Source organism: Pituophis catenifer, unplaced genomic scaffold (genome assembly GCF_029215685.1).
Source record: "Pituophis catenifer annectens isolate HBS135680 unplaced genomic scaffold, rPitCat1.0.hap2 SCAF_4, whole genome shotgun sequence".
NCBI classification, from domain to species: domain Eukaryota; kingdom Metazoa; phylum Chordata; class Lepidosauria; order Squamata; family Colubridae; genus Pituophis; species Pituophis catenifer.
The window spans coordinates 128,602,360-128,629,569 of NW_027256884.1; the positions used below are offsets into that span (position 1 = coordinate 128,602,360).

The window sequence follows — 27,210 nt, forward strand, 5'->3', positions numbered from 1 at the left end:
TAATAAATGGAATCAGCCTGAAAGCACAATCCTTCTTTTCAACCAAGATAATTTTATTTTTGAGCTTGCGTGCAGCGTTTCCTCCTTAAAATTTCTTTTGGCTGAGTTGATTGATAATGATTTATGTTCACACATTAGGCTAAGATATGTTGGCTTGAATTGGAGTTGAACGCAGCCATTCTGGTTTAGGTATCAAGGCTTATACCTTGGTCGGATTCACACACAGAAGGTGGCTTAATTCAGTAACCAGGTTAAGGGTGTTGTGTGAATGCAGCAGCTAAAATGGGACCAGTCTGATGTGTTTTGCTAAAAATTTCCTGACAATGAGAACAATTAAATCAGTGGAACGAGTTGCCTTCAGAAGTTGTGGATCCTCCATCATTTGACGGGGATGGTGCTATAGAGTCTCCTGCTTGAGCAAGGGGTCAGACTAGAGGACCTCCAAGGTCCCTTCCAAACTCTTGATATTGTGTATTCTTTCTGGTTTGCTCAGCTCCCCGTGGTTACTGTCAGGGATTTGTGCAGCGAATGACACAAACTTGTGTTTTTATATAAATAAATGTATTTTTACATTTATATTTTGCATCGAACAAGATAATCAGGCACATCACTACATTGTGAGGTAAATCACAGAACAGCATACAGAGCACACGGAAGAAAAAGGCGGGAAAAAAGGGAACCTCCCCCTTTAGACCCTTCAACCAATCAGAACGTAGATTGCCTCAGGCAGGAGCCGGCCCTGTCCCATCAATCAACTACAACTTATGTGTTCTGGCCCATTATACACTTTATTCTTCCAACTATTAAATTAAATATCTTTAACAGTTATTCAAACCCCAGTTAACCTGATTCATCCATTAATATTGAAACCAAGCAAACCATCTTTTGGCCTTGTATGATGTGCAAATTGACCCCAGAGTCAAACCGCTGCCTTGCTGCTTTTTCCTCAGGAGCGTTTTTAAAAATCTGGAGATCATGAGGACTAGAAGCTTTTTTAGCCCAGCTATTGTTTCCTTGTGGTTGAAAACCGATGACAGTTTGTTCAGTGGAGGCTTTTCGTTTACCCGGATCTGCCCTGACACACCTTTGTGTGTGTGCGGTTTTTTTTCTGCCAAAAGAGTTTCTCTAGAATTGTTTGATTCATTGTTTTATTATTTGCAAAGCTTTGCAAAGTATCGGGGAGGAACCTCATCCTTTTTTAGGGAGAAGGAGACACATCCGTGTGCCTCGCCTTTATTGACATGTGTTTACATTTTACACATGTAGTCCTCAATTTACAACTGTTCCATTTAGTGACAGTTCAAAGTGACAGTGGCGCTGAAAAAAAAGGGACATGACCATTTTTCACAGTTACATGTGAAATGTACATGTAGTTACACACAGTTAACGTGTAACATCCTCGTGATCACATGATCCAGATTCAGACGCTTGACAAGTGACTCATATTTATGGCCGTTGCATTGCTGTGTCCCAAGGTCATGCGATCCCTTTTTTGCGACCACCTGACCAGCGATTCACTTAACAACTGTGGCAAGAAAGGTCATAAAATGGAACAAAACTCACATAATGAGTGTCTTGCTTCACAACAGAAATGTTGGGCTCGATTGTGGTCGTACGTCGAGGACACCTGTAGTCCTCGACTTACAACCGTTCATTTAGCAACCGTTCAAAGTGACAATGGCATTGTTAAAAGTGACTTATGACCCTTTTTCACACTTGGGACTGTCACACTTATGACCGTTTTTTCACACTTGGGACTGTCGCGGCATCCCCACAATCACAAGATCAAAATTCGACACGGATTTATGACCGTTGCAAGTGTTGAGTGATCCCCTTTTGCGACTTTCCGACAGGCAAAGCCTTAGTAAGGGGAAGCCGGATTCACTTAACGACTTTGTGATTCATTTAAGAACTGCAAATGATTTGCTTAACAACAACACTGGCCAAAAGGTCCTAAAATCAGGCACAACTCACTTAACGACCATCTTGCTTAGCGATGGAAATTGTGGTTGCAGGTCAAAGACTACCCGTATTCCATAGTGTGAGATACAGGAGAATTATCTTCTCTCTACAGTTTTTTCCGACCAAGTCAGTGTTTTATTACGTTATAAGATGTAAATCAATACATTGCAAAGTTCAGATTTCTCTCTTATCATCGTGACTCGGGAGATTTTTTCTTCTGCTGCTGGAGCAACATTATTTCAGCAAAGTATTTTGATGAAACTGTTGGATTAGAAAGAAGCAAAAGAGCCCCACCGTTTCAGAAACCGGTAGAGCGAGAGGGATTTGCAGACAAAACTATTTTATTTTTTTAGTGCTTATTGCATTTATTTTACAGTGTTTAATGTCCACCCTGTTCCAAAGAGACTCTGGGTGTGGTGCAGGGAAAAGATGCTAACCATCATCGCAAAAATCAACAATGCAAATGTAGGTACTGCAGAAGGAGAGCTGGGTTGCAGATAGTCCTCATTTTACAACCAGAGTTGGGAACAGAATTTCCATGGCTGAGCAGTGCGGTTGTTAAGTGAACGAAAGGCCAGATTTTACAACCTCTTTTTGCCACAGTTAAGCAAATAGTTCACTTGTTAAATCAGTCATCAGGTTGTTAAGTGAATCTGATTTTTGCCAATGATTCTGCTTGTTGGAAGTCAGCTGGGAAGGTGACTGTGGCTTGTCGGCCGCCGGCCTCCCCAGCAGCCAAATCAGAGGAGGAAGCAGAGTGGACATGGGAGTCAGGATCAGCATCAGGGCAACCTGAGAGCTCCGAGGAGGAAGAGGGAATGGAGCAGTCACAGAGAGAGAGACAAAAAGCGGAGCCTAGGCCGTCCGTCAGTCCTCCGATAGAGAGTCAACAGCCCCCAGGTCTGGAGGTGGCTGATGAGGAAGAGGAGGAACAGCTGGGTCCTGTGCCCGATACATGGATGTGCAGAAGGCAGAGGAGAGGAGAGCAATGGAAATCTATGGGCTGGTCCTTGGTATGGAAGGCCACCGCTGCTAGCAAAGCCTCATCCTAACTCTGGGGATCAAAGGCAGGGGCCGGAGACGAGTAAATGTGGCAGACAACTATTCATCTCCCTGCCGGATGGACTTGTTAGCCTGCGATGAGAGAGAAACTTTTTGCCAGGGGTGCTGGCGCTCCTAATAAAGGAATAATTGAGTTCGCTTCAGAGGGGTTTGTCGTGTTTAGGGAGCGAGATCAGAACAGAAGGTTGCAAATGGCCTCGCGTAGCTCTGCAACCACTGTATATTCATGTCAGTTTCCAGACGCCCAAATTATGATCATGTGCTTGTAATGGTTGTAAGTGTGAGGATAAGTCGTAAGTCCCTTTTTTCGGTGCTGCTGTAACTTCGAACAATCGCTAAGGAAATGGTCGTAAGTTAAGAACTACCTCTCTACAGAGCGTCCTGGGCATATAATATAACCACAATGGAACCTGCCCACTACGGTGTACAGGAAGTCTTCAACTTAACAACAGTTCATTTAGTGACCATTCAAAGTTAACGACGCTGGGGAAAAAAAAGATGACCATTTTTCACACTTACGTCCATTGCAGCATCCCCATGGTCATGTGATCAAAATTTGGCCGCTTTGCAACTGGCTCATATTTATGACGGTTGCAGTGTCCTGGGGTCACGTAAACCCCTTTTGCGACCTTCGGACAAGGAAAGTCAGTGGGGAAGCCAGATTCACTTAACAACCATATTACTAACTTAACAAGTGCAGTGATTCGCTTAACAACCATGGCAAGAAAGGTCGTAAAATGGGGCAAAATTAATTTAACAAACATTTTGCTTAGCAACAGTAATGTTGGGCTCAATTGTGGTCGTAAATCCAAGGACTGCATGTACGTTTTAATAGTTGTAAGACAGACTGGTCACATGACCAATCTGATGGCTGGCTGGGGTATTGTGGGAGTTGAAGTCCGCACATCTTAACCACACGTCTTAACTCTGCTCTAGGAAGCAATAGAGTGAAGAAATGGTCCACCACGTCTATTGTTCATTGTTGCAAGGTGCACATTTTTGGAGTGGGGGGTTAGAGAGCAAGGGTGAAATCCAGCAGGTTCTGACAGGTTCTGGAGAACCAGTAGCGAAAATTTTGAGCAGTTCGGAGAACCGGCAAATACCATCTCTGGCTGGCCCCAGAATGGGGTGGGAATGGAGATTTTGCAATATCCTTCCCCCAGGAGTGGGGAGGGAATGGGGATTTTGCAGTATCCTTCCCCTGCCACGCCCACCAAGCCACACCTTGCCCACCAAGCCACGCCCAAAGAACCGGTAGTAAAAAAAATTGGATTTGAAACCCACCGAGAGTTAGAAAGGTGGACCATTGACCACTTAGAAATGGATGGTGCCAGGGCAAACTTAACTCACCCTTGCAACGTTTTAATTAATGTTACTTTTAAAAGTTAACGCAGGCAATTAACAATGAATAATGCCTCAATTATAATTACCTAGCAATTTTTGCAAGGGCTTGCAGCCACTTTTTTTTTAACCATCTGCATTGCTGCAAAGTAGATAATGAGAGTCCCAAAAAAATCCATTTAGCTGAAGGTGTCTGCGCAGCTGCTGACAAGGAGATTAACATACATTTTGCATGTATTATTTAGGTTGTCCAATTTTACAGGGATATGGGGTCTGCTTCTATTTTGCCCCCAATATGTAAATTTCCTGGCAGCGCAGACCATGTCTAGGTGTGAACGGTCTTCTAGAAGATTGCAAATCCTTTTATCGCTTGCGCAGGAGACAAAATTCTTTGTTGCTGCATTGAAAATAAAGCCCAGGAATAATTGCTTCTGTTCTGTTCATCTCTTCGCGCTTAATACAGGCTAGCTACCTTGTAATATGTATTTTTACTTCATAATGTAATATTTTAGATTTACGCGGGCACAGGGAATTAACCCTGCCTTCCAATTCCGTTTTTTCCGTTAATAACATTATAGTAACACATGTTACATTTTGTTACTTTATTTTTGTTACATCTTGTTTTATTTCCTCTGTTCCATTACTTTTTTTGTTGCAATTTAAAAAAAATTTTTTGCTGGTCATTAACTGAATAAACAGTACAGGTAGTTCTCGACTTAACAACCGGTCGCTTAGCAAACCATAATTCAGCCCAAAATTTCTGTTGCTAAGCAAGACAGTTGTTAAGTGAGTTGTGCCCAGTTTTACAATTCTTTTTTTGCCACAGATGTTAAACCAATCACTGCCAGTTGTTAATGATCTCACTGAGGGGTGGAGAAAGTTTTACGTGTCCTTGTGAAGCCATTTCCTGCTGGGAAAAAGTAATCTATCAGGAAACCTTTGGCTTAGATCCAAGCAGCCTAATTAATTAAATCAAGGGAAAAGGAAGAGAATTAAATCGGGAAAGAGCTGATTCAATCCTAAAAAACGACGGCAATCTGCAAATTCCCTGAATTTGCCCAGGACTCTTTTCAAATTATCCATATAGGTGGGCAAATCTTTGCCACCCAATGGCAGTCAATCAAATAAATGTTCTGTGCTTTCTGTAAAGAACATATATCAAGAGTGGGAAGGGACCTTGGAGGTCCTGTAGTCTAACCCCTTCTCATAAAAGAAACCCTACATCATTTCAGAGAAATGGCTATCCAGTCTCTTTTTAAGAGCCTCCAGTATTGGAGCACTCACAACTTCTGGTGGCAAGTAGTTCCACTGGTTAATTGTTCTCACTGTCTGGAAATTTCTCCTTAGTTCTAGGTTGCTTCTCTCCTTGATTAGTTTCCACCCATTGCTTCTTGTCCTGCCTTCAGGTGCTTTGGAGAATAGCTCGACTCCCTCTTCTATGTGGCAGCCCCTCAAATATTGGAAGACTGCTATCATGTCACCCCTAGTCCTTTTCATTAGATTATTAGACATAGCATGTATCTGTTAAAACTTATCTGTTCCATCTTCTTTTTCCTTTGTGGTTTTGTCTTCTTGTGATTCCGCTACGAAGGAGGTCCAAGCAAGAAATGGGTTTTTTTCTTCCTTGAAAGGGACATTCTGTCGGCCAACAATTGAGATTGCTGGATTTCATCCAGGATGGGGAAGAAGCGATTAGGAATCACTAATGCCCTTTGTTGAATCAGGAAATGTTACTGATTCCAACTTTTAGAAAAGCAGCTCTTAAGTCTTCTAATATTGTTTTGTTCCTTTCTCCTAAATTAGGTTACTGGAAAAGAGCACCATGGCTGCACGCATAGAACAAAATTAATCATGCAGAGGTAGAATAGAATAGAATAGAATAGAATAGAATAGAATAGAATAGAATAGAATAGAATAGAATAGAATAGAATAGAATAGAATAGAATAGAATAGAATAGTTGGAAGGGACCTTGGAGGTCTTCTAGTCCAACCCTCTGTTTAGGCAGGAAACCCTACACTTCTTCAGACAAATGCTTATCCAACATCTTCTTAAAAATTTCCAGTGTTGGAATATTTACAGCTTCTGCAGGCAAGTCGTTCCACTGATTAATTATTCTAACTGTCAGGAAATTTCTCCTTAGTTCTAAGTTGCTTCTCTCCTTGATGAGTTTCCACCCGTTGTTTCTTGTCCTGTCTTCAGGGGCTTTGGAGAATAGCTTGACTCCCTCTTCTTTGGGGCAGCCCCTGAGATATTGGAAGACTGCTATCATGTCACCCCAAGTCCTTCTTTTCATTAAACTAGACATGCCCAGTTCCTGCAACCGTTCTTTGTATGTTTTCTCCTCCAGTTCCCTAATCATCTTTGTTGTTCTTCTCTGCACTCTTTTTTACATCGTGGCGACCAAAATTGGATGCAGGATTCCAAGTGTAGCCTTACCAAGGCATTATAAAGTGGTATTAATACTTCACGTGATCTTGATTCTATCCCTCTGTTTATGCAGCCCAGAACTGTGTTGGCTTTTTTGGCAGCTGCTGCACAGTCCTGGCTCATGTTTGGGAAGGCTTTAGTTGGTTTGTGTGCTACAGGTGTTGGCTCTAGCTTAGTTTGCTTAGCTGCTGTGAGAATATCAAAGCATACATGAATGAAAGAATGAGGAAACTATTTGCGGTTTAACAGGAGGGAGGAATTGGTGGTTAAGAAGCTGGCATTGGTCCTTGGAAATAAGAATTAATGATTTTATTTTGCCAGCATATAAAGTTCAAAGCCCTTATTGTCACTGTACATCATGTACACAACAAAATTGGTTATATGGAGCTCAGGGGTGGGTTATACTTACCTTTACTACTGGTTCGCTCTCGCGCTCACACTTCTGTGCATGCGCAGAAACTTGCTGATGACGTCGGGGTTGGTGGGCGGAGCCTCCCGCCAGTTTTACTACCGGTTCTATAGAACCAGTCCGAACTGAGCGCAACCCACCACTGATGGAGCTGTTCTGATAATTCTATCCTCCAAGATGTTTGCTCAGTGGAGATCATCATTTGAAGTCATCGCTGACCAGAGGCCAACTCTGGCAGCCAAAAATCTTCCTGTTTTAAATCAATCTTCTCCAAGCTGGTTCCTCCAGTTGTTATCCCAGCATTTGTGGGCATCGTGGCCAGATCCATTAACTTCTGGCTTGCCTAGCAATACAAATTTTACATGAATAACAGAGTTGGAAGGAACCTTGAAGGTCTTCTAGTCCAACCCCCTACTGAAGCCATTTCAGACTGTTAGTTTTGCAAATGAAAGCTTTGTTGTAGCTGTGTTACTGGCCATTATCTTTTATTCTGTTGCAGTCTTCGTTCTCTTTCTGTATCATGCACTTATTTGCTGTAGCCGGCTATGACTGGGCCCATAAGCTGTTAGAAATTCTGCACGAACAGTGCACAGTTCACATATGCTTTCCTTCTCGCAGTTAAGCAGAAAAGCACATGTTGACAGTGCAGTGTTTGTTCTGTAGGCCAAATACAGAATTTCTAACACAGATAAATGGCTGTCCAATCTCTTTAAAAACCTCCAGTGTTGGGGCACCCATAACTTCTAGAGGTCCTAGAAGTTCTATTGATAAATTGTTCTCACTATCAAGAAATTATAACTCTTGTTTGGTGTCCAAAATCGTCTTAACTTAATCATCTTAATTAATCGTCTTAATTCGTCATGGTTGGCTGGAATCTTCTCCAACCTTCTGGACATGCTTGGAGTGCAGCGTCCAAGGTTGGATCAGGGTTTTTTGTCTGTTGCCTGTGAGTCTTCTTGTTGAGGTTTTGCCTTCTGTCCTTCTAGGGGTGACCGGGAAGAATGTTCTCATCAGTGAAGCCATATGAAAACCAGCGCTACTCAACTTTGAAGAAGGACTGTCAGAGGAAGAAAATCTTGTTTGAAGATCCGCTCTTTCCAGCCAACGATGACTCGCTCTTCTACAAGTCTCGGATTCAAGGGATCCAATGGAAGCGACCCAAAGTAAGGCCAAGTGGGAAGACAGGTCCTGAAATTTATTGGGGTTCTCCGTATTCAGAGATGAATTTGAAAGTTCTACCATGCTTGATGGGATAGTACCACTGAGACATTTAAACTTATCTTCTTTCTCTCTCTCTCTCTTCTTATTTCTGATTACCTAATCAAAGGGGCTTGATCATAATCAATAGAAGAGAATATTTGTAGCTCAGGGTTGAACTGTGGGGTCCTTGGTGTTCTCTTGCAGATGTTTCATGACCCAACTAGGTAACATCATCAGTGTTAGGAGGGAGAGGGGTTTGCGGAGAGGAGGAAGTGAACAGTGGACTCTGTGGTGCTCTCTGAGCTTCATTACCTGACCAGGTAACACCCATCAGTGATAGAAGGGAGAAGGGTTTATAGAGAGGAGGAAGAAGACTATGGGGTCCGTGTGTTCTGTGCCCGTCCCACACACGCATCCCCACAGATGGCCCGGAATTAATAAGCCACACGACAAAATCTTTGAAGATAAAGCTGGCAGCAACCCAGTGGCTAGCTGCCAATTCAGACTTTACTCACACAAAACAAAGATTAGACTGCAAGCATTCCAATAAAGCAGGCAAAGTTTCTGCAATACAAGGATTAGTCCAAATGCAGTCCGATAAAACAGGCAGAGTTTCAACAATACAAGGATTAATCCAAATGCAGTCCGACAAGGCAGGCAGAAGTCCAGGAACGCAGAGATCATGGATTATTTCTAGTTTTTGCTCGTCACAAACTGAACCAGCCACCACATCCACATTTATACCCTGTGGGGTGAGGTCCAGTGACTCAGCTAATCTCTGGCACGCCTTCCCCTCTGCTGTGCACATCTCTCCCTGTGCCTCTGCCGAGGGTCCAGCCAGCACTTATCTCCTTCATCGCTGTCCACCTGTGGCTGCGGGGACGTACTTGGCTCTAGGCCTATCTTTTGGCCTTCAGTGTCCTCCGGAGGCATTGCCAGAGAGGAGGGTCCTGGAGAGGGAGGCCTTGCCAACTCCTCTCCCTCACTCTCAGAGTCTGCATCTGTCGATAGCCCAGGCTCAGGCAACGGAGCCACAACACCGTGGTCTCTCTGAGCTTGGTTGTTTTCCTGCAGTTGTTTCATGACCCAGCTAGGTAACAGCATCAATGCTGGTGAATGTGTGGTTTGCTCCCTGTTTATACCTAGCAACTTGTCCTGCCAGTGTTGGCAGGGGTGTGGTTTTCTTCTTGGTGGTTTTCTGCTTGATTGTTTGTCTGGTGTTAATCCCTGCTTCTCTGGGTGTTGGCTGCTAGAGAGGACATGTTCTGGTCTTTTGGTTTCCTTCTTAGTTTGTTCATGATCTGTTTGGAAGGTCGCCAATAGTGATCACCTGATCCCAGGACACTACACCCATTGTAAAAACCATGCCAGTTGCCAAGCGACCCAAATTTTGATCCCGTGACCCTGGGGATGGTACATCAATTGTAAGCGCCAGGACCAGTTGTCAGTAACATTTTCAGTCTCATAGTAACTTTGAACGGTCACTAAACGAGTGGTTGTAAGTCAAGAACTACTGAAATTTTCTGCATAGCTATTCAGGTAATCCTCAACTTAACGACCACAGTAGAGGCCAAAATTTCTGTTGCTAAGCAAGTTAAGTGAATTTTGCCCCGTTTTGCAAACTTCCTTGCCAAAATTGTTAAGGGAGTCACTGCAGTTGTTAAAAGTGAATAACACAAATGATTAAGTGACTTTGCTTGTTGGAAGGTCACAAAAGTGTGCCATCAGTTAAGTGTGTTTCGTCCCATTTTACGACCTTCCTGGCCACGTTCGTTAAATGAATCACTGCCGTTGATAAGCAAGTAACCTGGTTGCTAAAGTGAATCTGGCTTCCCCCATTTGATCACGTGACCCCAGGACACTGGCCACCGTCATAAATATGAGTCAGTTGCCAAGCATCCGAATTTTGATCACATAGGACCATGGGGAAGCTGCAACAGTCGTAAATGGGAAGAACGTTTGTAAGTCACTTCCATGCTGTTGTAGCTTTGAACGGTCACTAAACGAGTCATCGTAAGTCGAAGATTCCCTGTAATAGAAGACCATTCCCAGATGCAGGTTATTTTTCAAGCTTCATGGGAGAACTAGATCTCCTCTTACCATGGATCCTACTGTTCTGATCTTTTTGGGATTCTCCCAGCCTTTGAATTAGACAGCATTTCTGTTTCCAAAAAATGATGCAATTGTCCATCTGCAAAGAGAAATGTCATTTATCTCAGCTGCACCCTCCAGACAAAAATCATTTGAATTTCAGAGAGAGAGAGAACAAAACAGTCCTTGTCTGTTTTTTGTTGGAGAACGTGGGGGAAGAGAAAGTCCCCCATTTGATGTCAGTTTTAATTTAAGGAGTTTAATGCATCATTGGAACTGAGAAAGGTTTTCTCCTGTTTGTTTATTGTTCCTGCTATTATCACGTTTTTAGTGTTTTTATATTCCTTTTTTTTTTTTTTTGGAAAAAAGTTTTTATTTTTTTAAAACACAAACGTAAAACATCTCTTTTCCAAAATGAAGCATTGATCCGGTCACAAATTAGTACAAATCACTAACAATTCTTAACTTCCAACTTAATATTTTACTCTGTTATTTCTCTAAATTCTATCAACTTAACTATGCCATTGTCCCAAAAACCCGTTACTTAAATCTTAGATCCTAACCAAATATTTTCATTTTTCATTTTCATTTTATTAAATTTGTATACCGCCCTACTCCCGAAGGACTCAGGGCGGTGAACAGGCACGAAATAAAACACATAAATACAAAAGTTAAGACATGATTAAAACCCAATTAAATAATTTTTGCCCGAGACAATTTAAAACTCCCAATAATTTAAAACGAATTAAAATTTGAGTTTAAAAATTTAAAAGAAGGGGAAAAAATTAGGCCATTCCATTTTTCTCTTCCTTTTTGCTTAGATGGATATATTTGAACAATATAAATCATTACAGTTATTATAATCATTTAAAAAAATATTTTAACTATTATTAGTGTTTTTTATATTCTTGTTCTTAACATATGAAGAACGGATTCGGACTTTTACGTAATATGGGAGAAATGGTATAATTGAAGATAGGAAAAAAAGGGAAATAATAGTAGATTTTGTAAAGTTATATAGAGTATAGGAGAACATTAGTGTGATGATATATAAATGGTCACAGGCATGCATAAGAATTAAATAAGAATTGTTTAATTGTTAAAACGCAATAAAACTCAAAGAAAAAAAGAAGAACGGTTGCAGGAACTGGCTATGTCTACTTTAATGAAAAGAAGGACATGGGGTGACACGATAGCATCTTCCAATATTTGAGGGGCTGCCACAAAAAAGAGGGGCTCAAGCTATTCTCCAAAGCACCAGAAGGCAGGACAAGAAGCAACGGATGGAAACTAATCAAGGAGAGAAGCAACCTGGAATTAAGGAGTAACTTCCTGACAGTGAGAACAATTAACCAGCGGAACAGCTTGCCACCAGAAATTGTGGGTGCTCCAACACTGGAGGATTTTAAGAAGAGACTGGACAACCATTTGTCTGGAATGGCATAGGGTCTCCTGCTTGAGCAGAGGGTTGGACTAGAAGATCTTATTTAATAAATAAATAAAAATGTAATATTTCCTTCCCTTCCACCTCCCCTCCTTCCTATCAGATACTCTCTTGGGAATCCAGAAAACAACCCATCCCTAAGTAGAATGACCATTGGTTGAGAAAGGGTCTTGACGATTGTTTTACAAGATAATTTTGCACCTCCTTAGCTGTCCAAAAGAAATGCAGGAACTCCTCGACTTACAACAGCTCATTTAGTGACCGTTTCAAAGTTACAACGGCACTGGGAAAAAAAAAGACTTGTGACTGTTATTCACACTTAATGACTGTTTCGGCATCCCCGTGGTCACGTGATCAAAATTCTTGGCTCATATTTATGACGGTTGCAGTGTCCCGAGGTCACGCGATCCACTTCTGCGACCTCCTGTCAAATGGGGGAAGCCAGATTCACTTTAACAACCAGGTTACTTGCTTATCAACGGCAGTGATTCATTTAGCGAACGTGGCCAGAAAGGTCGCAAAGTGGGACGAAACACACTTAATGGACGTCACTCTTAACCACGGAAATTTTGGGCTCCCTTGTGATCGTAAGTCGAGGACCACCCGTAGTGGGGAAGAAAAAAATGGGAAGGAGTTCAGAAGGAAGGCTATATAGAGAGAGATTTCGGATTTTTGTGTTGATTCTCCGCCTTCACATATCAAATTCCACAACCTCATTAGAGCCCACAATCGTTGGCTGTGATTGTGAGGCACCGTGTGGTTAATGAATGGTGATGGATGCCAGCAGGGAAACTGGCTTGGCAGACAAATAGATACGGAGCGACTTGCCACTGTTACTCCAGAGGCGGCTCTCCAGATGCTCAACAGATGCTACTCTGTTCCAAACCTTTTTATATTTTAAATATTGAATGTCTGAGGCCTGAGGCAAGGTTTCATTTCCCAGGATGGCTTGGTATGAAATTCTAGCAAATGAAAACATTTTGTAGGCAGATAGAGAGAAAAAGGGAGGGAGGGGAAGAAGGAAAGAATTGATGGAGAAAAAAAAAGGGAGGGAGGGAGGGAGGGAGAAAAGGAAGGAAGGAAAGGATGGAGAAAAGGACAGGAAGGAAGGAATTGGATGGGAAGAAGGAAGGGAGGGAGGGAAGGAAAAGAGGGAGAAAAGGAAGGAAAGGATGAAGAAGAGGACAGGAAGGAAGGAATTGGATGGGAAGAAGGGAGGGAAGGAAGGGAGAATAGGAAGGAAGGGAGGGAGGGAGGAAGGAAAGGATGAAGAAGAGGACAGGAAGGAAGGAATTGGATGGGAAGAAGGAAGGGAAGGAAGGAAGAGGGAGAATAGGAAGGAAGCAAGGAAGGAAGGAAGGAAGGAAGGAAGGAAGGAAGGAATGAAGAAGAGGGCAGAAGGAAGGAATTGGATGGGAAGAAGGGAGGGAGGGAGGGAAGGAAAAGAGGGAGAAAAGGAAGGAAAGGATGGAAAAAGGACAGGAAGGAAGGAATTGGATGGGAAGAAGGAAGGGAGGAAAGGAAGGAAGGAAGAGAAGGAGAATAGGAAGGAAGGAAAGGATGGAGAAAAGGACAGGAAAAGAATTGGAAGAAGGGAGGGAGGGAGAAAAGGACAGGAAGGAAGAAATGGATGGGAAGGAAGGAAGGAAAAGAGGGAGAAAAGGAAGAAAAGGATGAAGAAGAGGACAGGAAGAAAGGAATGGATGGGAAGAAGGAAGGGAGGGAAGGAAGAGAGGGAGAATAGGAAGGAAGGAAGGAAAGGATGGAGAAAAGGACAGGAAGAAAGAAATGAATGGGAAGAAGGGAGGGAGGGAGGGAAGAGAGGGAGAAAAGGAAGGAAGGAATAGATGGAGGGAAGGACAGGAAGGAAGGAATGGATGGGAAGAGGGAAGGAAGTAAAGGAAGGAAGAAAAGAAGGGAAGGAAACAAGGAGTGGATGGACAGAAGGATAAGAAGAGTGGAAGGAAAAAGGAGGGAGGGAAGGAAGGAAGGAATCTATTCTTATTGTATTTGCCAAACAGAAAAGTTTGCATAGACTTCCAGAATGGAAAAAAGAATGCATGGTGAAGTCAAAGAGAGAAGGGGAGGGAAGAGGAGCAGGAAATTTGGATCAAATCAGCAAAATTAAAACCATCTCCAGCTTTGAGACACTCCAGTCTTCCTCCAAACAATCCCGAGAGTCTCGGTAGCAGATGCTAGGAAGATTTTGACACATGGAAAGCAGCCAGTTGCAGGGAGCAGTTTGAAGCTTGGAAGAGCCCAAACAAGGAAATTCAGGGTCGAGTGGAAAAAATAGCCCAGGAACTGTTGACAATTTGCAACAGATTGACAAAAACGTTTGACCTTGTTCCTTTTTTTTTTTCTAAGAAGGGAACAACGATGCGTTCTAAGTAAAGCTGCCTTTAAACCACCTTGGATCCCGATTACTTCTTTCATGCACCCATCTGGGCAGCTTTTCTTCTCAGAATTAGCAAAATTAGTTTCCGTTGGCCAGGATATTTTTTCCAGCTTGGATGGAAACTCATCAAGGAGAGAAGCAACCGAGAACTAAGGAGAAATTTCCCGACAGTTAGAACAATTAATCAGTGGAACTGCTTGCCACCAGAAGTTGTGAATGCTCCAACACTGGAAGTTTTAAAGACGATGTTGGACAAACATTTGTCTGAAATGGTGTAGAGTTTCCTGCTCAAGCAGAGGGTTGGACTAGAAGACCTCCAAGGTCCCTTCCAACTGTTATTCTATTCTGTTATCTGTCCTGTTGTAGCTGCCTCTCTGAGATCTCCTCGTGGTCTCCAGTCCAAATAATAACCAAATAGTAAAATGGAAGCCCTGCTTCACTTTTTAAAATCAGTCAAAATCCACTCAGGGCAGGCCTACACTGAATTAGCCCACAAAATCAACTGCTGACTTCTATTGTTGAGTTAAAAATCAACAACAATGTAGGTATGGAGTAAATTATTAGTTGGTTAGTACAGAAAGCTTTAACCTTTTGAATTACAATTAGCTTTAGAGTATAATGCAGGTTGGGAACCATGGTTTATGGCTTGGCAGCTGGCTGGGGAATTCTGGGAGTGTCCACTGTGCTGGGGAATTCTGGGAGTTGAAGTCAACCCATGCTGGGGAATTCTGGGAGTTGAAGTCCAGCCATGCTGGGGAATTCTGGGAGTTGAAGTCCACTGCACTAGCTGGTAGACCTAATCAAGAAAAAAAGTGGGTTCAAATTGCTGTGTTTCCTCCAGCAATTTTAGAAAAAGATCCACAGCGGAAGACTTATTATTCTTAAATCCTTTCTTACTATGACAAAAGCAAGGTTGAGTTTTAATGCTGCTTCTTCAACGATTGCTTTAGCTTCACTGTCTCAGGTATGCAGAAAATCCGGTTGGACCTGGAGCCAAAGACTGCAAAGAGAAAATCGATTGCTAGAAACGATCCCCTGGAGAGATTCAGCTGCCTTTCCCAACGGTTGCCAAATCCTTTTTTTTCTGAGTTCCAACTAGAAATAAAGTGCACCTGTTGTCTCTAAGAGATTGCAGTTCTACATTATATTCAGTAAGGAGTAAACTGGCTCCATTAGACGACAAGTGCGGTTCTCGGATGAAATGTGATGATAAAGTGGCTTCCAAGGGCAGAGTGAGCTTCCTGGAAGTCCCTTAATTTCAGCTGGTTTACCAAATCTAGAATGATCTTCTTGGAAGAGAGTTGAGCTTCTAGCAACTCCTTATTTTAGCTGGGCTACCAAATCCAGAATGAGCTTCTTGGAAGCTCCTTATTTTAGCTAGCTTTCCAAATCCAGAATGAGCTTCTTCGAATTTCCTTATTTTAGCTGGGCTACCAAATCCAGAATGAGCTTCTTGGAAGCTCCTTATTTTAGCTGCGCTACCAAATCCAGAATGAGCTTCTTGGAAGTTCCTTAGTTTAGCTGGTTTTCCAAATCCAGAATGAGCTTCTTGGAAGCTCCTTAGTTTAGCTGGTTTTCCAAATCCAGAATGAGCTGCTTGGAAGTTCCTTAGTTTAGCTGGGCTACCAAATCCAGAATGAGCTTCTTGGAAGCTCCTTATTTTAGCTGCGCTACCAAATCCAGAATGAGCTTCTTGGAAGTTCCTTAGTTTAGCTGGTTTTCCAAATCCAGAATGAGCTTCTTGGAAGCTCCTTAGTTTAGCTGGTTTTCCAAATCCAGAATGAGCTGCTTGGAAGTTCCTTAGTTTAGCTGGTTTTCCAAATCCAGAATGAGCTTCTTGGAAGTTCCTTAGTTTAGCTGGGCTACCAAATCCAGAATGAGCTTCTTCGAATTTCCTTATTTTAGCCAGTCTACCAAATCCAGAAGGAGCTCCTTGCAAACTGACACTTTTTCGCAGAGTTACCAAAGCCAGAATTTATAGCTTTAATTCAGAAGTGCTGGGGAAAAAAAAGTAATGTAAAGTAAAAAATATATAAAAATAAAACCCGAGTGAGGAATGAAAGCGGAGAAAATATGATTCTGTCTGGCTTCCTCAAATTAGTTTTCTTCTCTCGTTCCAATTTGGGCTGAATTCCAAACAAGGCCTCTTATGGCATTTAAAGCTGTTTATGGATTCAGCTCATCGCTTTAGAGACCGGCAAAGATTTTACTGGTAGAAAACTATGGATAGGGTGTGGTTTTTTGAAGGAAACACACTGCATTTAGTCCTCGGCTTACAACCGTTAGTTTAGCGACCGTTCCCAGTTACAACAGTACTGAAAAAAAGTGATGGACGATAGTCCTCGCACTTACGACTGGCGCAGCATCCCCAGGACCACGTGACCAAATTTTGGGTTGCTTGGCAACATGCAGGTATTTATTGCAGGGGGTCCTAAGGTCATGTGGTCACCATTTGTGACCTTCCCAGTCAGTTTCCGACAAGCAGATTGTGTTAACGACTGCATGATTCACTTAACAACTGCAGCGGTTCGCTTAACAACCATGGCACAAAAAGGTCATAAAATAAGTGGCACGAGCCACTGAACCATCTTCGCGCCCCAAATGTATTTATTTTATTTAGAAAATTTATCACAGTTGACTCTAGGCGCCTTACCATCTCAGCATAGAATAAAATAATAAAAATAGAAAACAATATTTGTTTTGGCTGAGTTTTGCCCCATTTTACGACTTTCCTTGACACAATTGTTAAGTGAATCATTGCAGTTGTTAAATTAATAACTTAGTTGTTAAGAGAATCTGGCTTCCCTATCGACTTGGCTTGTCCAGAAGGTCGCAAAAGGATAGCGCGTGTTAGGGGGACACTGCTACCGTCCTAAGTACACGTCAGTTGCCAAGCATTCAACCACGAAGATCCTGCATTGGTCGTAAGTGTGAAAAACGGTCACAAGTCGCTTTTTTTCAGCGACGTCATCACTTCGAACGGTCACTAAATGAACTGTTGTAAGTTGAGAACTACCGGTAGTTTGTGAGTCTGCTTGGCCCAGCGCTTCCTTCAGTATTGTTGGGTTGCCTTCAAATCTGGCTGCTTCCAGGTTTACCTTGAGGCCCCTGGATGGAAAACATCCAGCTCGCTTTGTGGACTTAACTTGGGTGTAGTGAACTTTCCCTTCATTTCTCCTAGCAAATGTTGCTTACGATTTATGATCCGTGAAACCGATTAGCTGAATGAGGGAGTGACCAGTGTTGTTGTTGTTAGTTGCTAAGTCGTGTCCGACCCATCGTGACCCCAGGGACCACGTTCCTCCAGGCCTTCCTGTCCTCTACCATCCTCTGGAGTCCATTGAAGCTCACGCCGACTGCTTCAGTGACTCCATCCAGCCACCTCGTTCTCTTCCGTCCCCTTCTTCTTTTGCCCTCCATCGTTCCCAGCACTAGGCTCTTCTCCAGGGAGTCCTTCCTTCTCATTAGGTGGCCAAAGCATTTGAGTTTCATCTTCAGGATCTGGCCTTCTAAAGAGCAGTCAGGGTTGATCTCCTCTAGGACTGACCGGTTGGATGGCCTTGCAGTCCAAGGGACTCACAGGAGTCACTTGGATCTATCTTCTATCTATCTATCTATCTATCTATCTATCTATCTATCTATCTATCATCTATCTATCTATCTATCTATCTATCTATCTATCTATCATCTATTTATCTATCTATCATCTATCTATCTATCTATCTATCTATCTATCTATCTATCTATCTATCTATCTGTTGTTGTTGTTGTTAGTTGTGAAGTTGTATCTGATCCATTGTGACCTCATGGACAACATTCCTCCAGGCCTTCCTGTCCTCTACCATCCTCTGAAGTCCATTGAAGCTCACGCCGACTGCTTCGGTGACTCCATCCAGCCACCTCCTTCTCTGCCATCCCCTTCTTCTTCTTTTGCCCTCTATCGTTCCCAGCATTAGGCTCTTCTCCAGGGAGTCCTTCCTTCTCATTAGGTGGCCAAAGGATTTGAGTTTCATTTTCAGGATCTGGCCTTCTAAAGAGCAGTCAGGGTTGATCTCCTCTAGGACCAACGGGTTGGATCGCCTTGTAGTCCAAGGGACTCGCAGGAGTCTTCTCCAGCACCAGAGTTCAAAGGCCTCCATTCTTTGGCCTTCTCAGCCTTCCTTGTGGTCCAACTTTCACAGCCATCCATTGCAATTGGGAAAACCATCGCCTTGACTATACGCACTTTTGTTGGCAGGGCGATGTCTCTGCTTTTTAGTATGCTGTCTAGATTTGCCATTGCTTTCCTCCCCAGGAGCAAGCGCCTTTTAATTTCTTGGCTGCAGTCCCCATCTGCAGTGATCTTAGAGCCCAGGAAAATAAAATCTGTCACTACCTCCATTTCTTCCCCGTCTATTTGCCAGGAATTGAGAGGGCCGGATGCCACGATCTTAGTTTTCTTAATTTTGAGTTTCAAGCCAACTTTTGCACTCTCCTTCTTCACCCGCATCAAGAAAACATCCAGCTCATTTTGTGGACTTAACTTGGATGTAATCAACTTAGCAAATGTTGCTTACGATTTATGACCCGTGAAACGGATTAGCTCAACGCGGGAGGGACCGACCGACCGTAAGCAAACACAATTGATTGCTTCCAACTAAGTGGAGGGGACCCTAAACAACTCTTTGGAAAGTCAAGGAGACAGATAAGCTGCCTGTCCTTGTAACTTCCTCTTCAAAATAACTTGAGGAAAGCACTGACAGTTATTCATTAATTAAATTTGTTTGCCACCTAGGGCCGTTTACGGTATTAAAATGAAATCATAAATAAGTTACAAGGTTTTGATAATCTGAACCAAGAAAATCAATAATTGGTCTCTCTCTCTCTCTCTCTCTCTCTCTCTCTCTCTCTCTCTCTCTATCTATCTATCTATCTATCTCTATCTCTCTCATTCTCTCTCTTTATATATATAACATAATATATGTATTTCTCTTTAGCCAGGTTCTTCCTACGTAAACCAAGATTTTTATGCAGCCCTAGTTCAGTGAAATCACAATCCACAATTCACTGAACTAGGGCTGCATAAAAATCTTGGTTTACGTAGGAAGAACCTGGCTAAAGAGAAATACACATAAAGGCCTACGAAAAGAAAACAAATTATATATACTCTTCTTTTCCAGCAAGCAGGGCTGGCGTGAACCCCGCCCCCCTTTTTTAGTTTTTAATGGTTATTAATTGTTTAGTTTTAATTTGTTAACGGGTTTTAATTCGCACTGTTTTAATTCGGGCCAAAGTATATAATTCTTTTAATTAATTTTAAATTTTGTATTGTTATGTATTTTAGTTTTGGCTGTGCACTGCCCTGAGTCCACTAGGAGAAGGGCGGTATATAAATTGAATAAAATAAATAAATAAAATAAATATATATATGTGTGTGTGTGTGTGTGTGTGTTTTTTTTTTTTTTCCTCTAGCCAGGTTTTTCCTACGTAACCAAGGTTTTTCTGCAGCCCTAGCTCAGTAGAATCACATCCACTCAATTCTGGGCTTTTTTCTTCCTAGCAGCCAACAAGTTCTTGCTGCCAGGTGAGAGACTTCGAGTAGATGTGATTCTACTGAGCTAGGGCTGCAGAAAAACCTTGGTTATGTAGGAAAAACCTGGCTAGAGGAAAAACACACATAAATCCTACGAAGAAGTAAGAATATATATATTCCTTGACTGACTGACTATCAATAAAGGCTAGCTGTAGATTAAGAGCCAGTTGAGGTAACCAACTTTGGCTGATCTCAGAAAAAAAAAAATAGAGGAAAAAAAATCACATTTTGTGTCCGTGTAATTGCCAAGACAACAATATGACTAAGGAGGACAGAAGAACCCAGCTTGTCTCAAACAAACGTAATCTTATCATCATGACCCGAGAGATTTGTACTTGAGCGACTCCTGCAGAATAAACAAATACAGCAAAAGAAAAATCATTTCCTGCTTAGGAAAAAAAAAACCTGGCTGAAATACAGTCTGGTAGTGGAAAAAGAGTTCTATTTTCCAAACATCTGGGTTTCATTTGCGTTTTGCATTTTGTTTTTAAATTTTAGGGATTTAAGTTACTGGCCCTTATTGGGGTATAGATTTGCTCAAACATGTAAGGGGCTAGAGCCTTGGGTGAGATGTGCAAACTGCCTCTCCCTGTTTTGTTAAAATATAATATAAAAGAAAGGGGAAATAAGGAGATAATTGATGATAGATCAAGATAAGAACAACAAAGATTAAACTTCCGCCTCCTTGTTCCTGGTTCAGTTTATTTTCTCTTTAACTTTATTCAGGCACTCTTAAAGGCACACCAGTGAGGTCTTGTTATAGATAGTAATGGAGCCTGCATGCACGCTGGGGAATTCTGGGAGTGGAAGTCCATGCAAGCTTGCTTGGGGGATTCTGGGAGTGAAATCCATAAATATTTGTAGCTCAGGGTTGAACTGAGGGCTCCTTGGTGTTCTCTGAGCTTGGTGGTTTTCTTGCAGACGTTTAGCGACCCAACTAGGGAACATCATCAGTGCTAGAAGGGGATGGGGTTTGTGGAGAGGAGGAGGAGGAGGAGAGGAGAGAAAAGGGGAGGAGAGAGGAGAGCGGGAGAACTGTCTTTGGTGCCCTCTGAGCCTGTTTTCTTGCAGAAATTTCATTACCCAACTAGATAAATATCAGTGCTAGAAGGGAGTGGGGTGTGGGGGGAGGAGGAGGAGGAGGAGGAGGAGGAAGAAAAGAAGAAGAAGATGAGAAGGAGGTGGAGGAAAGAAAACAGGAGGAGGAGAAAGAGAAAGAGAAAAGAGGAGGAGAAGGATACAAAGAAAGGGAAGGAGAAGGGAAGGAGAAGAAGGAGGGAGAAGAGAAGGAGAAGCAAGAGGAGAGGAGGAAGAATGAGAGAGGAGGAGGAGGAAGAAAAAAAGAGGAAGATGAGAAGGAGGTGGAGGAAAGAAGTAGAAGGAGGAGGAAGAGAAAGAGTGAAGAGGAGAAGCAAGGTCAGAGAAAGGGAAGAAGGGAACGGAGAAGAAGGAGGGAGAAGAGGAGGAGGAGGAGGAAGAAGAAAAAAAGAGGAAGATGAGAAGGAGGTGGAGGAAAGAAGTAGAAGGAGGAGGAAGAGAAAGAGTGAAGAGGAGAAGCAAGGTCAGAGAAAGGGAAGAAGGGAACGGAGAAGAAGGAGGGAGAAGAGGAGGAGGAGCAAGAGGAGAGGAGGAAGAATGAGAGGAGGAGGAGGAGGAAGAAAAAAAGAGGAAGATGAGAAGGAGGTGGAGGAAAGACAACAGGAGGAGGAGAAAGAAAAGAGGAGGAGAAGGATACAAAGAAAGGGAAGGAGAAGAGAATGGAGAAGAAGGAGGGAGAAGAAGGGAAGGAAGAGAAGGATGATATAGGAGGAGGAGGAGGAGGATGGAAAGGAAGAAAGAAGGAGAAGGAAGAAGAAGTGGAAGGGGAAGAGGAGGAGGAGGACGATGACTCTGGGATCCTTCGTGTTCTCCATGCTGGGTTGTTTTACTTGGAGACGTTTCATGACCCAACTAGGTAACACCATCAGTGCTGCAAGGGAATGTGGTTTGCCTTTTGTTTATATACAAGTGGCTTCCTTACAGAAAACAAACTCCACTTCCTTCTGGCACTGATGATGTTACCTAATTGGGTTATGAAACATCTTCAAGAAAACAACCAAGCTCAGAGAGCACCCAATGAAATCCATGCATGCTGGGTGGGGTGGGGGAATTCTGGGAGTTGAAGTCCACCCCCCTTAACGTTGCCAAGGCTGAGAAAGAAACGCTGCCCCCAGACTGCCTTTTCCTGATTTATGAGGATCCTGGAGGAGATTTTAGCTTTGGCACAGCCTCATTTGAAAGATCGTACTCTGGTCATGTGTCTCCTTAATGAAAAACAGACTTTCCTGGCTGAGCCTCCCAAATTGAATTTCTCCTCCACTCGTTTTGCTGTGGGATTTTTTGGCTTGGCGTGAAAACCAGCAAAGCTTTAATCGAATGAAATGGGGAGCTTTTTGGTTATTTTTGCCCAATGGGTCCCAGGCCAGGGTGGGATAAAACTCAATGATTTTTTTTAAAAAAATAAAAATAAAAAATCAGATTTTAAAAATTTAAATTGGATTTTTATTTTTAATCAAATTTATTTTAATAAAATGCTTTTGGAGTAAAAAAAAATCTAGCTAAAGATAGTTTTCTATTTAAGATACATTCACAGTTTAGTTTTATTCGGCACGAAATGGAGCTTAGTTCGGTAGCATATCAGGCTGTAGATTCGGCAATATTGGGACTGTCGGTGAGCTAAACAGACAATCAGAGGAGGAGCCGCTGAGGAACAGAGATGACAGTTGCTCTTTAAAAATGATGATTTAAATTGAGTGGATTTAAATCAAGCTTTTTTACTAGTGATTTCAATCGTGGTTTAAATTGTGGTTTAAATCGTGGTTTAAATCGTGTATAAATCGTTTAAATCATGATTTAAATCAAATCCACCCTGTCCCAGGCACAGGAGAAGGACACCTTCTTGACAATTAGCATCCACTCCTTTCCATCCCCCCCAAAATATAGGTAGTCCTCAACCTACGACCGTTGCAGCATCCTCTTTTGCGACCTTCTCACAAGCAAACTCAGTGGGGAAGCCAGATTCACGTAACAGCCATGTCCCTAACTTAACTGCAGTGATTCACTTAGCAGCTGTGGCAAGGAAGGTTGTAAAATGGGGCCAAATTCACTGCCTCGCTTAGCAGCAGAGATTCTGGGCTCAATTGCGGTCGTATAGTCGAGGACTTCCTGTAGTTAGATTTTTGCTTATTTTAATGGGTTTTAATATATGTTTAAATTATATATTTGTACATTTATGTGTTTTATGTATGCACGTTTATGTATTTTATGTTTTATTGGGCTTGTTTTTATTTGTTGTGAGCTGCCCTGAGTCCTACGGAGATAGGGCGGCATACAAATTATATTAAATAAATTAAATAAATAAGTTAATTTGGGGGATAGAGGCTGATACTTCTTCACTTGCAGGATATTCTTAAGTGTGGTTGTGTGTTTGGTTGTGTGTTTGTGTGTCAGCAATATCCTTCGGTTATCTGCCACCACTTCTGTGATTTTTGTCAAGCTGCCAGTGCTAATTGGTTGGCTGTAAAGTGAATACTTCATTAAGAGGGAATGCACGAACGATTCTATAAGTCCTCCAATTTCTCCTTTTTCCTACTTGCTAAATGTCAGATTCACACGACGGCAGGGGAAACCTTGGTTAGCTTTTGCAAAGCGACGCATTTCTAAACGGAGGACGTTGGTTGGTTTATTTTTCTCCTGAAACACAAAAAAGGAAACAGATCCAACAAAACCATCCAATCCCTTTGATCCGGTTTCATCCTGGTTCACTTTGCTTCAGATAGTTGGTTTCAGATCCTCCGTGGATTTGGAAGGTGGTTTTCGTGATACATTTCATGATACGAAAGGGACGCGGTGGCTCAGGGGCTCAGACGCTGAGCTTGTCAAATCGAAAGGTCGGCAGTTCAGCGGTTCGAATCCCTGGTGCCGCGTAACGGGGTGAGCTCCCGTGACTTGTCCCAGCTTCTGCCAATCTAGCAGTTCAAAAGCACATTAAAAAAATGCAAGTAGAAAAATAGGGACCCCCTTTGGTGGGAAGGGAACAGAGTTCCGTGCGCCTTTGGCATTGAGTAATGCCGGCCACATGACCACGGAGACGTCTTCGGACAGCGCTGGCTCTTCGGCTTTGAAACAGAGGTGAGCACTGCCCCCTAGAGTCGGGAACGACTAGCGCCATCACTGCCTTATACTATTCTGGACAAGTGGCTGTTAAATCTCTTCTTAAAAACCTCCAGTGATGTAGCATCTACAACTTCTGGTGGCCAGCCGTTCCACTGGTTAATTGTTCTCACAGTCGGGAAATTTCTCCTTATTTCCAGGTTGAATCTCTCCTTGTTCAGTTTCCACCCATTGCTTCTTGTCCTGCCTTCAGGTGCTTTGGCGAATAGCTTGACTCCCTCTTCTTTGGGGCAGCCCCTGAGATATTGGAAGACTGCTATCATGTCTCCCCTGGTCCTTCTCTCTTTTTTTTTAAAGACATACCTAGTTCCTTTAGCAATTCATCCCACAGTTTCAACCCCCAGACCACTAATTATCTTTGTGGCTCTGCTCTGTGGGTCAAAGTTTGAAGGGCTGAATTAGCAAGAGAAGGACATTTTGGATGACTCACTCGTTTTTGGATGCATCTGGAGAAGTTTGGAAACCTTCGGTGTAGTGAAAAGTAGACTTTCTCAACATTCCTCTCCTAAATGAGTGGAGATTTTCCAGATGAGGAAAAAAAACCCCCAAAAATAACAATAACTTGAGATTCTGCATTGTCGGTTCCCCCAAAGCAGATATTCTGCATTCTTGCCAATGCAGTTCATGATTTTCAAAGTGAAGAACAAAATTAGGGGTGTTTTTTGTTTTTTTTTACTGCTATGCAACTTTTCTGAAAAATGATTTATGACTGGACAGAGGTCACTTGGTGTTGGACAGAGAAGGCATTGTTCTCCAGTGCGTCACTGGTCGCTAAATTGCAAAACTGCATTCATTTCTGTTCTCTCCATCCATTTAGCTTCTCTGTATGCGCAATAAATAATTATTCTTCCCTCCCCCATACAACGATAGAAATTTAGAGGAATTTAGGATTTAGGCCATGAAGATGGTTTTAAGGAGGGGTGGGGGTCTCTGCTAAGGAGAGGGACCCTATTTTTGCAGTGTGCCAAGTCCGAGAAAGAAATAAAAGTCAAAAAAAGCCAACACAATCCTAGGCTGCATTAACAGAGGAATAGAATCAAGATCACTTGAAGTGTTAATACCACTTTATAAGGCCACTTGGAATCCTGCATCCAGTTTTGGTCGCCACGATGTAAAAAAACGATGTTGAGACTCTAGAAAGAGTGCAGAGAAGAGCAGCAAAGAGGATTAGGGGACTGGAGGCTAAAATATTTGACAAACAATTGCAGAAATTAGGTATATCTAGTCTAAGGAGGGAGGAGAAGGATTAGGGATGATGTGATAGCAGTCTACCACTATTTGAAGGGCTGCCACAGAGAAGAGAGGGTCAAGCTATTTTCCAAAGCACCTGAAGGCAGGACAAGAAGCAACGAATGGAAATGTCTATAGAGGTTCTCCATCATCCAGGTCATGGTTGTCCCACAGGTGTTTTTTTTTCAAGTGGCAACTGGACTTTCTGATTTTTTCTTTGAACTCGTTTCACTTCTCATCCAAGAAGCTTTTTCAGCTCTGAGCTGGCAAGACGGAGTTTCTAGCCACCAGCTGGACGTCTCTACGATGCACAAAAACAGAGATGCATCCATTACATCACAGGTTGAGATGGGAGACAGATAATCTGTAGATGTCTGGCTTCAATTTAAATGCAAGACATCATCGACCCAGTTGAGTTGATTGTTGGAATAGGACATGTTATTGATCCAGTTGAGTTCATTTTTGGAACAGGACCATATCTCTTGGCCCAGTTGAGTTGGTTGTTGGAACAGGAGCCAGCATTGACTCAGTTGAGTTGGTTCTTGGAACAGGACCATATCTCTTGGCCCAGTTGAGTTGGTTGTTGGAACAGGAGTCAGCATTGACTCAGTTGAGTTGGTTGTTGGAATAGGACCATATCTCTTGGCCCAGTTGAGTTGGTTGTTGGAATAGGACCATATCTCTTGGCCCAGTTGAGTTGGTTCTTGGAACAGGACCCAGCATTGACCCAGTTGAGTTGCTTGTTGGAATAGGACCATGTCATTGATCCAGTTGAGTTGCTTGTTGGAAGAGGGCCATATCTCTTGGCCCAGTTGAGTTGGTTGTTGGAACAGGAGCCAGCATTGACTCAGTTGAGTTGGTTGTTGGAACAGGACCACGTCTCTTGGCCCAGTTGTGTTGGTTCTTGGAACAAGACCCAGCATTGATCCAGTTGAGTTGCTTGTTGGAAGAGGGCCATATCTCTTGGCCCAGTTGAGTTGGTTGTTGGAACAGGAGCCAGCATTGACTCAGTTGAGTTGGTTCTTGGAACAGGACCACGTCTCTTGGCCCAGTTGTGTTGGTTCTTGGAACAAGACCCAGCATTGACCCAGTTGAGTTGCTTGTTGGAACAGGAGCCAGCATCAACCCAGTTGAGTTGGTTGTTGGAATAGGACATGTCATTGATCCAGTTGAGTTGGTTTTTGGAACAGGACCCACCATTAACCCAGTTGAGTTGGTTCTTGGAATAGGACCCAGCATTGACCCAGTTGAGTTGGTTGTTGGAACTGAACCACATTCTTGACTCAGTTGTTTGCGGGAATAGGGCCACAGTCCAATCTACTTTGCATGGTTGCTGTTGGGAAAGAGTGTTCAAAATTGAGGAGAGGGCGGGCTTTTATGTTTCCATGAACCAGAACAAAATCCCGGCATAGACTTCTAGCCAGCAAAGAAATCCATAAGGCTTCTTTCTCAGGTTCGCATATCAAAGATGAAGATTGGGACAGAAACGGCCTTAAGAATGTCTTGAACTTCTGCATCCACATTTTTCTCCTGGCCTTCACCAAGAAACCTGTTTTGTCTCTCTCTCCCTTGCAGGACATCTGTGAAGACCCCCATCTCTTTGTGGATGGAATCAGCTCCCATGACTTACATCAGGGGCAGGTGGGCAACTGCTGGTTCGTGGCTGCCTGCTCAGCGTTGGCATCCAGAGAGGCCTTATGGCAGAAGGTAACCAGTTTGGAAATTGTCAGAAAAAAAATAATCTTATTTGCTCCTATGGCTGTGTTGACATAACATACAGTAGTGGCCAAAATTATGGAAACCTTTTGGGAAAAGTGTATTTTTGAGGTTTGATGGCTAATAACACCACTTTTTTTTGTGG

The 27,210-nt window shown here is 42.8% G+C and overlaps 2 protein-coding genes across 2 annotated transcripts in view; one reads left to right on the forward strand and one right to left on the reverse strand.

The window, feature by feature from the left end:
- The window catches only part of WNT11 (Wnt family member 11), a 530,657-nt gene that overhangs the window by 465,797 nt on the left and 37,650 nt on the right, over positions 1-27,210 (reverse strand). The gene's annotated exons all lie outside the window — the stretch shown is intronic.
- CAPN5 (calpain 5) overlaps positions 1-27,210 on the forward strand; it is a 77,092-nt gene that overhangs the window by 8,622 nt on the left and 41,260 nt on the right. The window contains exons 2-3 of the mRNA XM_070942996.1: positions 8,189-8,365; positions 26,925-27,056. Coding sequence (XP_070799097.1) covers positions 8,204-8,365; positions 26,925-27,056 — 294 coding nt within the window. The 5' untranslated portion in view covers positions 8,189-8,203. The remainder of the gene's footprint in view (positions 1-8,188; positions 8,366-26,924; positions 27,057-27,210) is intronic.